This window comes from Tinamus guttatus, unplaced genomic scaffold (assembly GCF_059628265.1).
Source record: "Tinamus guttatus ecotype Peru unplaced genomic scaffold, ASM5962826v1 Tinamus_guttatus_pri_ptg000451l, whole genome shotgun sequence".
Classification (NCBI taxonomy): Eukaryota; Metazoa; Chordata; class Aves; order Tinamiformes; family Tinamidae; genus Tinamus; species Tinamus guttatus.
The window spans coordinates 1,448,389-1,461,431 of NW_028288985.1; the positions used below are offsets into that span (position 1 = coordinate 1,448,389).

Sequence of the window (13,043 nt, forward strand, 5' to 3'; positions counted from 1 at the left end):
AAATGCATGGCTATAACTATGTAATCGTAAACAGAATACAGCAAGATAATACTGAACATGTAAAAAGTGTAAATGGTTTAAATAAGGAGTTTAAACAGACTGACTCACTCTTTTTGATCGTATACAGTCCTCCCATGGCATTTTGCTAGCTGAATTAAAAACAACAGCAGAAAAGTCTGGCAAGTGCTTTCCAGAATATTCTACCATCTGGGGAAAAATGAATCAAGCAATGCATGAGAGGAAGAGTATACACACTTCATAAAAAATGTTCACTAATTTTGTATGAAAAACTGTTTGTTTCCACATACTTCAGAATTTCTCATTTGTTAAGACTATTCTTTATCAAAAGCAGGTTATTTCTTAGTTTTTGTGTAATATATAGGGAAAATAAATCTTAAAAGCTGGAAAGATACTTGTAGATACTATTAAATCAGGATTTAAATATATATATGCACAAAGAAATATGTACATGGCATACAGAAAGAATGATCTCATTCAAGTCAATGAAAAAAAACTTCAAAAATACTTCAGGTGATGTCCAGTTAGTATAAAAAAAAAAAAAAAAAAAAAAAAAGTCCTTAAAGGCATTTGAAAATAAAGTGTTCAGTGCAAACATCAGAGAAGATCCCAAAGCTAAGAGCACTATTGACATACAAAAGACAATTTCATTCAACGCCAAATTGTTTTGCACATTACAGTCTAGCAAGAATTTTGGTATATCTTCAAATAGATTTTACCATCTTCTCAGGAGGTAATCAAATATAAAATAAATTAAGCAGTCTGAATATTATTCTTTGTACCCATTTGGGCCTGTCAGAAACAAAGACTATGTTGTAGTGCAGACATTAAAGTTTTCTTTTAAGAAAAATTTTAGGTGAGAAATGCAGTCAAGCCTCAGCAGTAAGGAGATTCAGAAGCAAAACCTGAGCTGCTGCCAAAAGTTGAGGTGCTACCTTCATCTCTTTGTATTGATTACTCAACCTCCACCTGCTTTACACCAGCACTACTTTTCACACAACTAGGTGTGAACAAACAGAGAATGGATCTTGCTGAAAATTAACCCAGGAAAAATTAGAAATATTTTGTTCCTGAAAAGGCATATTATGCTGCCACACAAACTCTAGTGAGAGCTACCATAAAACTGCAGGGACAAACTCTCAGAGAGGAATGGAAAAGATGAAGAAATTATGAGACTGTCTGTCTGGCACAAAATTAAAGTTGCAATAAATTAATAAGTAAAGCACTGTCTTTCAAATGCACTACCACCCTTCCAATAAGAGTCAAAGAACTACACCTGCAAAAAGAAGATGGCAGGAAAAGACCAAGGAGAAAACAAAAATAAGTGAGACAGCAAAGGTCAGATGACATGAACTTCCAGGTGTTCATGAAAGCTCATATACCTTCATGTTTGACTGTTAAATCAGGGGGTAGGTATAGTCCTAAACCACTGGAAGTAGAATTCAAAGTAAATACATGACACATTCTCTAAACAGAATTTTAGAAGATGAAACATTCATTCCTGATGGATGACCAACAGAGTAATGTCCTGAGCTTCTAAGAGGCCTTCTTCAGAATACAAATATAAGAATATAAAGATGAAAATGCCCCGTAAGAGAACTGAGACAAAGTTTCCAAAATAAACAATGCCAGACTGAGCAAGAACATCGCTCTCCAAAACTAGCATGTTTAAAACACATTAGGAAGAAAGCGAGGAGAAAAAGAAAAAAAAAATAATCAATTTGATCCACATAGAGGATTATCAAACCACTTCCCAATTGTTTTTCTAATTGATATGTGGTACAACATCTGAAGTATTAATACTATGCTATGTATCAGAGTTTGCCATAAAATTCATGGTAATTTAATAAAAATAGGATTTTTTTTAAATATATTTCACCTCAGTATTTTTTTTTCCAAAATAAAATTCTGGGATATCCACCGTAAAAGTAGATTCTATCTCATACAACAAAATAAAATTATTCTCCTGAACACATCTGAGGAAGATTTTGGAACTGTATATTTTCAGATATTTTCAGTTGGATCAACATTTTTGTTCTTCTGAGACCACTGTGACACAAATATTTAAAAGAGACATTATAGTTGAAGCAAATATGATAAAATATGCTCCTATTTTCATATACATGCACAAAATTTTCCTTCTGATACACCATTCATTGTTTAGTTATCAGTTGTACCGCTTGTCTACATGGTGAAGCCCTGATTTCTGTAATATTTTCATGAGCTCTAAAAGGCATAATGACCAAGCTACCTGACCTAGGCTTTTTATTAACAGAGTAGTTTCCATCTGTGCTTTAGTTAGATCTACATATACACTTATATCTCTATATCCACTTAAGAAAATAACACACTTCTCTGGAGATATTAAAATATTTTTTCTTGAGCTTTGCCAAACTGGTACTGCTTGCTCTTCCTGCAGTCCTCAAGGCAACCATAAAGGCAGAGTATTCAGGTGGAAAAACCTACCATGAGTAGTCTTGTCTAATTGCTCCAATTCTCATTCCGACAGCTCTTCCTCTTCAGGGGATGAATTGTCTGAGCAGGATGAAGAATGCCTACTTTTGCTTTCTTAAGTAATTTTTGTGCTTTCTGCTCTATAATTCCCTGGCCTCTCATCTCTAACTTCACTGGAATATCTTCAGACAAACACGCATCTTTCTAAAGTAAACAAAGTACTGGAGTATTAGTGTATATTTATGCAATTATAAAGATCAGTCACATCCACATTCCAAGCATACACGGTCCAGAAAAGACTGAATGACCTTCTAAGAAAATGTTGCTAATCAAAGATTGAAAAACACACCAAATCCCTGTCAGTTCTGAGCGGTATCAGAAGCCTTCTAAGAAAACATATACTGGTACACAACAGAAGGCCTTTCCAGGCACAAGTTTTGTGGAAAGAGCTTCAGATTTCTGAATGGCATCAGCCCAGCAAGGTAAAATGGTTCAATCTTTCATACTATTCATGAAAAAATAACACAATATAGTTTTCCTAAAAGTACTTATGTTAACATCAAACTCAGGATAAATATTTAAAATATGTTAAAGTAATATATTTTCCATATTCCAGAGACCTCTCTTGACCAGCAGGTGCTTTTTCCACTGTGCCACCAGAAGAAATACAATTTTTGGACACAGAATAAAGAACAATTGTAAATAACTAGTAATTTTGGTTTCCATGCAACTAAACTGCATACGGATGAGTAAGCGGGAAAGGCCAAGATGCAAGTTAGCTTCTATCATGCAAAGAACAGTAGAAACTTTAAACAGAGAGAAATGTAGCATGATCAAACAAAGCTTTTTTTTTTTTTTTAAATTATCCCTAAATAAAGCACTTGGTTTCTATCACAGACCTATTCATTTCAAATGCAGCTTCTCAAGCACATATTCAAACTTTTGATTAATGGCTTGGTCAACTAGGATTTTATAGTAAACAGCTATTTCACCTCCACCTTCAACTACATCTAACATAAATAGAAAACTGTGATATTTAGACATTTTTTCACTTAACTAGCTAACAATTTTGCTCTTTAACTGTAATCATTAGATATTTGGAATTAATATCACACAGAGAAAAACAATTCACTGTCAGCGACTATTCTTTCAGACTCTCCACCAGCAAATTTAAGAAGACATTACATCATTTGTAAACTGATGTTGTAAACTAAAATACATACGTGGAAAATATTATTTCCCCGCTTTTTTTCCCTTCCCCACAAACTTTTTAATTTTTTTCCACAAAATTACTCCCCCTCTCTCTTCCCATGTGTTTTCTTTCATTCAAACAAAGACTCTGCAATAAGAATAGCCTACTGAACTCCAATTTAGGAAGTTTCTGTCTATGCAATAATTCAACATTATTCAGGGCTTATTACTCCTCTGAAGGTATATCTTAATATACCTTATCTTAATATACCTTATACTTGTATCTTAATATATCTTCGTGTTATGCTTTCTCTTGTTTCTGCTGACCTCTGCTTTTCCTCTATCACATTCACATCTAGAGTACTGTGTCCAGTCCTGGGATCCACAGTACAAGAGGGATGTGGAGCTGCTGGAGAGAGTCCAGCGCAGGGCTACAAGGATGATCAGGGGCCTGGAACATCTGCCCTATGAGGAGAGGCTGAGGGAGCTGGGCCTGTTCAGCCTGGAGAAGAGAAGGCTGAGAGGGGACCTGATCAGTGTCTATAAGTACCTCAAGGGAGGCGGTGAGGAGGATGGTGCTGGCCTCTTTTCAGTGGTGGCCACCGACAGAACTAGAGGAAAAGGCCAGAAACTGAAGCATCAAAAGTTCCACAGGAACTTAAGGAAAAATTTCTTAACAGTGAGGGTGACAGAGCACTGGAACAGGCTGCCCAGAGAGGTTGTGGAGTCTCCTTCTCTGGAGATCTTCAAAACCCGCTTGGACGCAGTCCTGTGCCACATGCTCTAGGTGACCCTGCGTGTACAGGAGGTTGGACTAGATGATCTCTAGAGGTCCTTTCCAACCTTAAGCATTCTCTGATTCTATGGTGTGGGAACCTTACTTTCTCATGCAGCTATACACAGAATCGGAATAGAGATTACCTTACAATACCTTGGTGTTCTCTAAATCACTAAGACTGAAATATTTATATTAATTTGCCTCAGGATTTTCCTTTTGGCAACAATATCATTGACTACCTTCCCTTCAGGATTCAAAGAGCACTTCATGTGAAGTCTACTGTCATCATCTCACATGTGGTTGTTAGTTTTGTCTATCATCTTCAGTGCAGAAAGTAAGAGAGCTAACTACACTGTGGCAGATGCTTAAGGAGATTTGAAAAGGAAATACAATTTCTTCACCCCACAGGCCAAATATTCTAAAATTACAAAACTTGGAATTACTTGTTTCCCCTACAGACAATAAAATTTGAGCCAAAAATACACCAAGAGCTCCTGGGAGTCCCCTCACCCTCCAACTCAAATGACCCTCTAACTGGTTGAGCAATGGTTTTTTTGGCAAAAAGACAGCACCTTGAGCTCAGAGACATAATGGAAAAAAGAGATGGGTTAAGAACGTAGTGGGCAGGCTTATCTTTAAATCATATACATATGTAAAATAAATATAATGCTTTACAGGATACCCAGAAAGGTTTTTTTTTTTTTTTTTTTTTTTTTTTTTTTTTTAATAGCCCAGAAGGTAGAACTCCTTGTTGCAGTGAATATGAGTAATTGAATATGACACTGTCAACCGCCTGGCAGATAAAGCAGGAACAACCCTAAAAAAAAATCAAAATGAAAAGACCAAACTGAGGGACAATGTCTGAAATAGTAAAGGCTAAAAATGCATAATGAGAAAGGAGTGACTCATTTTTCGGTACTTCCTTCCCACTATCTCCCCCACATCAGATGATGAAAAATTCTGAAGAGAATCATTCTAGCATTTTTTCCAAATTAACTAGAAGGCCTCTAGACTAGAAGGGTCTGAAGGCAGGAAGGAAAGAAGTTCACAAAGGCTAACAGAGAAATAAATAAATAAATAAAATGCTGCAGGCTCCATCAAAATTAGTGGAAAAGATTCACCAAGATTAATGTTTGATATATTATCTATGACACCTGTGAGAAAGCACCTCTGTTCATGAGATTTAAACATGTAATGGTTTAAAGATGCACTTAAACAACCTGTAAATATTTTTACATTAGCTCTTTATTAGCAAAATTGAGATGAGTAACAACATTTAAAAAAAATACTACACAAAAGATTCGGATTTTACTGGCCAAAGCAGAAAATTTGTTCATATTCTTTAAAGTTTCCTTAAATCACTTTTTGTGCACCTTTTAAAATCAAATTCTAATTGACATTCTGAATAAAGCATCTTCTATGCTCCAATAATAGTGCTCCTCCATCTGACAGAGTTGTACACACAGTCTAATAACCCCACAGAAACCCAGTGTAAAAGAAAAACTGTTTTATGCACTCCTCTCTCAAACACTGGGGAAAAACTAAATAAACCTACACTTATATTTCTTGGACCTTCCTTTATATCACATAAAAATACAAAAAATTCATTTTCCAATGATTGTTAACATATGGTATAATTATTATACAAAAGTAATAATTTATGTCATATAATGTGTACACATATATTATCTAAATCATAATACCACCAAAAGGTTTCAGTCAAAAGTAAGCAAGCACTTGCCCACTTACAAGGAAACATTTCCTTCCTTGCTCTTTCTCTAGCTCAGGTTTTCCCCAGCCTTTCTTTAGATTTAAAAATTCTGTTTAAAAATACTAAAAAGATCACATTTTACATTCCCTCAAACCATAACACCTTTAGCACTGATGTTTCCTCAACAGTTCCCTTGAGAGCTATAGCATTATCATGCCCACCCCCCACCTCCTCACTTACTCCCTCGGTGGTGAACGTCCTTCCCTCCAACATCGCTAACTGCAGCACAAAAGCCAATCTACACTGGCATAGTTTATTTACTCTGGTTTCCCACCATCCCCACCATATGCTGTCAATTCTAAGAAGAACAGTCCTGCTATTTCAGCCCACTCCTATTTGATAGAACCATGTTTTAATTTTTGACTTAGTTTGTCTTCTTCAAATATTGAAGTTCTAATTTCTTAACAGTGAGGGTGACAGAGCACTGGAACAGGCTGCCAAGAGAGGTTGTGGAGTCTCCTTCTCTGGAGATCTTCAAAACCCACTTGGACACGGTCCTGTGCCACGTGCTCTAGGTGACCCTGCGTGTGTAGGAGGGTTGGACTAGATGATCTCTAGAGGTCCCTTCCAACCTTAAGCATTCTATGATTCTACTCTATAATTAATGTTTCCACTATTCCACATTTAAATGTTTAAGTACTTTGCATCATATTAAAAAAAAAAAAAAATCTTGCACTTACCTAAATTGCCAGTGAAAATAAATTTAAATGAAGAAAATAACAAAAATATCATCCAAAATAAGGCTAAAGCCAGAAGTAAGCACGTAGCGTGCAGCTCTTAATAGAGGTATTAAAAACAAAAAAATTAAAAAAGCAGGAAGCAACAATATACTAAAAAACAAAAAAGGCGATTGAACATTGTGAAAATATATTAAAAAATATCTTAACTGAAACTTTCTTTCTTCATAAATACTATGTTACAAAGCTGAATTGAAAATATTTAAACTGATCATTTTCAATAAACTTAGTAAACATATACACACACACACCTTTTAGTTAATACGATTTCTTTATTTGTTTTAAGTTATTTTTAATGTGCTAACACATCTCAGAAATCCTATTAAAGCATGAACAGGACATGTGCCCTTCTCTGTTCCCAGCTTTATTTTCTGTACGTAACCTTGTACTCCATTAATAATCATAATCACTTTCCGCATTTGTGGTATTGCTCATATGTACACAGAGACGAGACAGAGACATTTATGCCCTCTCTGCTTGGTTTTAAAGGACAATACCTTTCCTATGGCTAATCAAATGTACACTTTGCTGTACATGAAGGATAGAAATAAAAATGATCAAAATATAATCTATCTAGAACTACACTGGAATTCTAATTGTTAATAAATCCATGTGTATTCCATGAGAATCAAGCGTCTAGAAATTTAATGGCAATAAACGAAACATTTCCCAAAAACTGAAGAATACATGCCTAAAAGCTCGCAGACAGACTGCGTAAGAAGACAACACTTCAACTTCCTGTGACTTGCATTTAGAAGATGCCAGCAGTGTCTGATCAAGGAAGAGTCCAATTTGGAAGCAGGTAATGCTTCCAAATGCATGGAAAAAGTTAAAAAAGGACTGAGCTCTACTACAGGATGTTAGAAGTTTTGGATATTTTTTGTTACTATGTTTCTCCACTGACTAGTTCCCAGATAAACCTACAGCACACTGAAGTGTGTATATATAGATATATATCCCTCTCTTGCCTTTCCTTTTACATAGAATAATAATAATGTAAATGGCATATAATGTATGATGGACAACACATAAAAACAGCAAAATAGGTATATGGTCTTGTAAATAGTAATTTACAAGAATGTATATATTAGTCTGAACAAGGTTTCCCTAGACATTTTAGTTAATTCATGCAGAGAAGGAAAACAGCATTCCAGAATATTTCCTGATGTATATTATTTTATAGTTCTACTTAAAAACTTGCTATGAATCAAGGACTGGGGGGAGGAAGGGAACACATCAAATAACATGTGAGTAACTACTCACAATTCTGATGTTATAAATATGCATACACTTATCCACTAGTTATTATATTTTTTCTCCTCTATTCCGTTAATCACAGCACCTATGAGTTATTCATATTGGGCATCTATGAGTTATTCATATTCACCGGGATCATTATTTCAAGGAACAAGTTTATATTCAAACCTTTTGTGCTCTCAAAGTAACTGTTCACTATCCTTTTTATCCTTTCTCTTGATCTCATTATCAGACGCAAACTCCTGCAGTGTCAGAAGCAAAACTTCAAGAGATTAAAATTTATGGTATGTTTTCAAACAACATATTAAGCAAATTAAAGTTACCTTGTTTCCTGTAAGGGGAAGAAGAAGGGGGAAAAAAAAAAAAAAAAAAAAAAAAAACACCTCACCATTCTCACCATCTACATTCAATAACATCAAGTAACCATATCATGATTGAACAAGAGCCACTGTTTGTTGTCTGCAGCAATTCATTCTTGTATTATTGTGTCAGATTAAATAATGACATTTATAAGCAGGTAAACTATTTGTTACTTTCTGCTTTAGAAATTATTTTAAAACATATCAATTACTGCAATGTCACAAAAGCTGCATGTTAACTGATAAGCTCTGATATATTGTGTTATCTAAATGGATAAGCCAGTTCTCAATCTATTTCAACAGGCATGCAACAATTCTGGAAATTAGTGGTGTTGAAGGATTTTTGGCATCCTCTCAGTTCTTTCCTCCTCCTAACTTTCTGATCATCAGGCAAGCTTTCTATTATGCTGCTATGTAACATGTTCAAATAAGGTTAGCAAGAATAGCAATCTATCTGGAAAAAGTACACAAAATTTCTGTTTGAGACATGGTAAACGGATGACTCCAAGAAAAAAAAACACTGTTAAAAGAAAAAGCTTAAAGTATTCCCTGCCCCTCTGTATATACTCAGTCCATTTTAAAAACAATATTAATCGTGTCATGAAAAACCATGACACAAAGATTAAGAGAAGCAAAGACAAGACTACTAATGTAACTTTGGGTTATAAAAATCTAAGAACAAAGCATACATCTGCAAAAGCAAAATAATTTTTAAATGAAAATCTGGAATATCTAAGTCACTGTCCATAATAAATATTATCTCTGTTAGAGTCTCTTCTAAATGGCAGCTTTGATTTCTACCAATTTTCTGTTAAAACATTTCCTACTTTTCCAGACAATTTCTCTAATTTGTCAAAATCATTTTCAATTATAAACCTATTTCCTAGGATGTTTTTAGCCCTCCCCAGCTTGATGTCATCTGGGAATAAAACACACATCCATCATTCAGGTCAACGATAAAAACCTCAAACACAGGACAGATCCCTACAGGCATCATCATTCTAACTGCGCCATGAATCATTGATAATTACACTCAGTAAAGTCTTCCAAACGTATATGCATCCATGTAATAGCAATTTCATCTCATATGCTTCCCACTGGCTTGCTCAGAAGGCTAAGGGAGACATACCAAACACTTTTCCTAACTTTAACATATGTGACTACTGCATAGGCATTTTGCATAAAGCTCGTTTTTCTGTCACACACAAAAAATAGATTAGTTTGACATTTTATTCTTGACAAATCTACGTTGACTGTGATTTGTTTTCTTTAAATATTTACAAATATTTCATTGCTCAGCTAGTTTCTTCCTCTACTTCTCCAGGAATTGCAATGACGTTGTCATTTCTTCCTTTTGGCCTTTACCCAGTCTCCTTCCAGCCCCTGAAAATCAGTGGTTCATTCTGAAGCAGAAATGATGTGTTTTCCAAAGTAATTCATTTTTAATTTTGCATTGTACCCATTCTAAACCGTAAAAGTTCAGAGACATTACAATGGGCAGATCCAGTTTGCCTGAATTTGATACCTCAAAGGAAAATCATCAATGGAAAAAGTAGCAGGTCAGATTAATGAAAAAATCTTCTGACATAGAAGCAGAAAGCACATCACCTACTTTATCTGCATCAACTCCCACTCACTGTTGTGTTAGTATTTCATAAGGAGAGTTCATTGATGAATAGGCCTACCTTTTGATTAAACAGTGATTGTTATCTCACGCAGAATCCACTGTTCTCTAATGTGATACAAACTAAGCTTTATATATGTTATCTCAGTTATAACTTAAAGAGCAACATAAAAATGGAACTTAATCTATGTTTATATGAAGTTCATCTTGACTTCTGCTTTGTATTTGCAAGCCTAAAGAGTCTGTATTTACAATATTTCCTCTTCTGTTAAGCGACACCAGCATCTCAGATTAGGAATTCACCAACAGGGCTCTTGAAAACAGCAGAACCTTCTCCAAACATGTCTTTGATTCCTAGTATTATCAGTTTGGATACCTGAATTATACACAAACAATATTAATTCACCGGACTGGATTCCTGCTTTCTCAGTCAGTTTTCCACTAGAATAACCAATATTAATCAAGACTGAGCATACGTTACTTTCACAGGTATGTCATGTAGCTAAACAGTTAAGAACTGGAAAATTTGGTGAGAAGGACTGGTGGCTAAAAACTCAATAGAAAGAAATTAGTAATTTTAATTGTTCCTGGCTGCCAGGCAGTGAAGAAATTCAGATTGGGGATTTGTAAGTGCGAGAAACATAGGACTGTGTTTTTGTCAGAGGAAAGCTACATCTAAAAGCAGAGTAGCTTTACAATATTATCACCAAACAAAAAGGACGTGGAGCCTGCAATGTGAGAATTTTTATCTATGCCACTGTTTTTTATATAGATTTGTGAAATAGCATAGGGTCTCATAAAGTTTGCCCTTATAGCATTATTCATTCAGATTAAATGAGTTAAATCTTTTCATAGCTTTAGGAAAGAAAATATTAGTAATTAAATCATGAAAAAAAGTACTTGAAAAGCGAATTTATAAGACAATCATTTTCTAATACACAGGACATCAAAAAAGATGAAAACACAACCTCATTCTGAAGCACACAATTCTAAAGAGTTATATTGGGGAATTTAATAGCATATGTTCTTTTAGCTTTCGGGAAAACAAGGCAGGTAAATCCCTATGTAGCACATACAAAAGCCTGTGTATCTTCATTTATGCATTTGCAGGCGTGATTCATTTACCTCTTCAGAAAAGGTTGCAGAATGTGTTTGATTGTCACTGTTAAAATCACTAGAGAAAGACTCAGAAACAAGAAAGCAGGTAGTAACAAACAATAATTTTTCTCAGCTATTTTGTGCAAGAGTGCTGTATCAAGGAAATTATAATCGACATCTAGATTCTTATTAGTGCTTTCCTCCTGTTAGAGGCCAGAGGCAGAGGAACCAAGACATACAATTCTTGTTGCTATTGTCAGACTTGTTCTAGCACAGGACACAGTATCACAAGTGAAATATCAAGTGCTCATCTGTAAATCAATAGAAAGAAACTTTCAGCTCTACTTACCTGATTTTCTTCATGGGAAACTCTCATTTGCTCTTTAAGAACTGACATTCTGGCTGCTTCTTCTTTCCTCAATACTCTCTCTTTCTTTAGCTCAGGACTCCAGAAAGTTTTGATGCTATTCATGGAGGATCCCAGCTTGCTGTCCTTAATATCTAGTTCTTTTCTGAGAAGATCATTCTCCCTCTGTAGGTCTTTAAGCTGAGCCTGAAGGTCTAACATTGTACTATCTCTAACCTGTCTCAGCATCGAAGGAACCTGATGGTGATGATGGTGTGAAGATGTTGTCAGGCCTCCATGCTGATCAGTATAAGAAAGGACATCTGTGTGGGAAAGTCCAGCTGAAGCAATATTAGGACTGCTCCCCATAGCTGTGACTCGACCACCATATACAGCTCGATTTGTAGCCCTTCCAAGAGTCATTGTGCCCTTTGGGAAAGTAGTAGAAGCTACACCTTCATGGTCGCTCAGATACATTGGTCCAGATGTTGCATAGGCTGCATTAAGGGACTGGATGTTCTCCATTGAGAGCGTCTTACCTGTTCCTCCTCCTCCTCCACTATTTGTTCTCCTGTGGCCCAGGCGAGGAGATCTTGGCAAACGAGGAGACCTGGAGGGGCTTCCTTCTAAGTTACTGATTGTTCTTGCACTTCCATACATTTTTCTTCTGCTTTGAGGTACTACGTAATAAGAAATTAAGTAACACTAAAGTTGAATATCAAATCTATAATTCCAGCTAGAAATATTGGCAGTTTCACTGCATTCTTCCTGTGGGCAAAAATCTATTTTTCCTCCAAATTCAGAAAACCTAGGAGAGAGAAAAATATATATACACATAGATTAAAAAAAAACCTCTTCCCCTTTATCTTAGAAAACATGTTTATAGTGAATAAACTAGCATATATCAGGAGGAAAGAAGTACCCCAAGTCTTATAGTAATTACTTTTAAAATCACATTTATATTCTGTTCTACATTTAGGATGACTAGTTAAAAAAAAAAATAAGATTTATTTCATTCAGAGGAAAGACTGAACATTTCTTTCCTACTAGAAAATATCTTAACACTTTGACTCAGCCAAACAAACTTAAGAACCACATGGGTCCCAAAAATATATTTTAGCCAACATACGTTAATAGATTTAAATGACTGAAAACATGGAATTATCCAAAGAAAAAAATTGTCGTCGTCTACATTGAGACTTAGCTAAAACAAGAAATTACATTTTCAAAAATACAGAGTGAAAGTAGTAATTCACCAGCTCTCTCTCCCCATCCCTCTAATCATTGAGAGAGGGCACTGGAACTAATGCTTGAATTAATAAAGAGGTTTTTGGATAATAAAAAGGAGGGAAGAAACCAACTGTTTCTGTTAGTTCAGTTTTAATCATTAGAAGCATATTTTAGTACGAT

General features: G+C 35.2%; 1 protein-coding gene across 9 annotated transcripts in view; it reads right to left on the bottom strand.

Moving 5' to 3' along the window:
- Positions 1 to 12,451, bottom strand: part of ERC2 (ELKS/RAB6-interacting/CAST family member 2) — a 412,632-nt gene extending 400,181 nt beyond the window's left edge. For 8 of the 9 annotated variants that reach the window (XR_015913795.1, XR_015913794.1, XR_015913793.1 and 5 more), the window contains exon 1: positions 11,637 to 12,451. Coding sequence is in view for 1 of the 9 variants with exons in the window: in XM_088532042.1 (XP_088388168.1) it covers positions 11,637 to 12,293 (657 nt within the window). In the remaining 8 variants the exon portion in view is untranslated. The remainder of the gene's footprint in view (positions 1 to 11,636) is intronic. The other variant, XR_015913796.1, reaches the window with a different exon arrangement.
- Between the last annotated feature and the right edge of the window lie 592 nt (positions 12,452 to 13,043).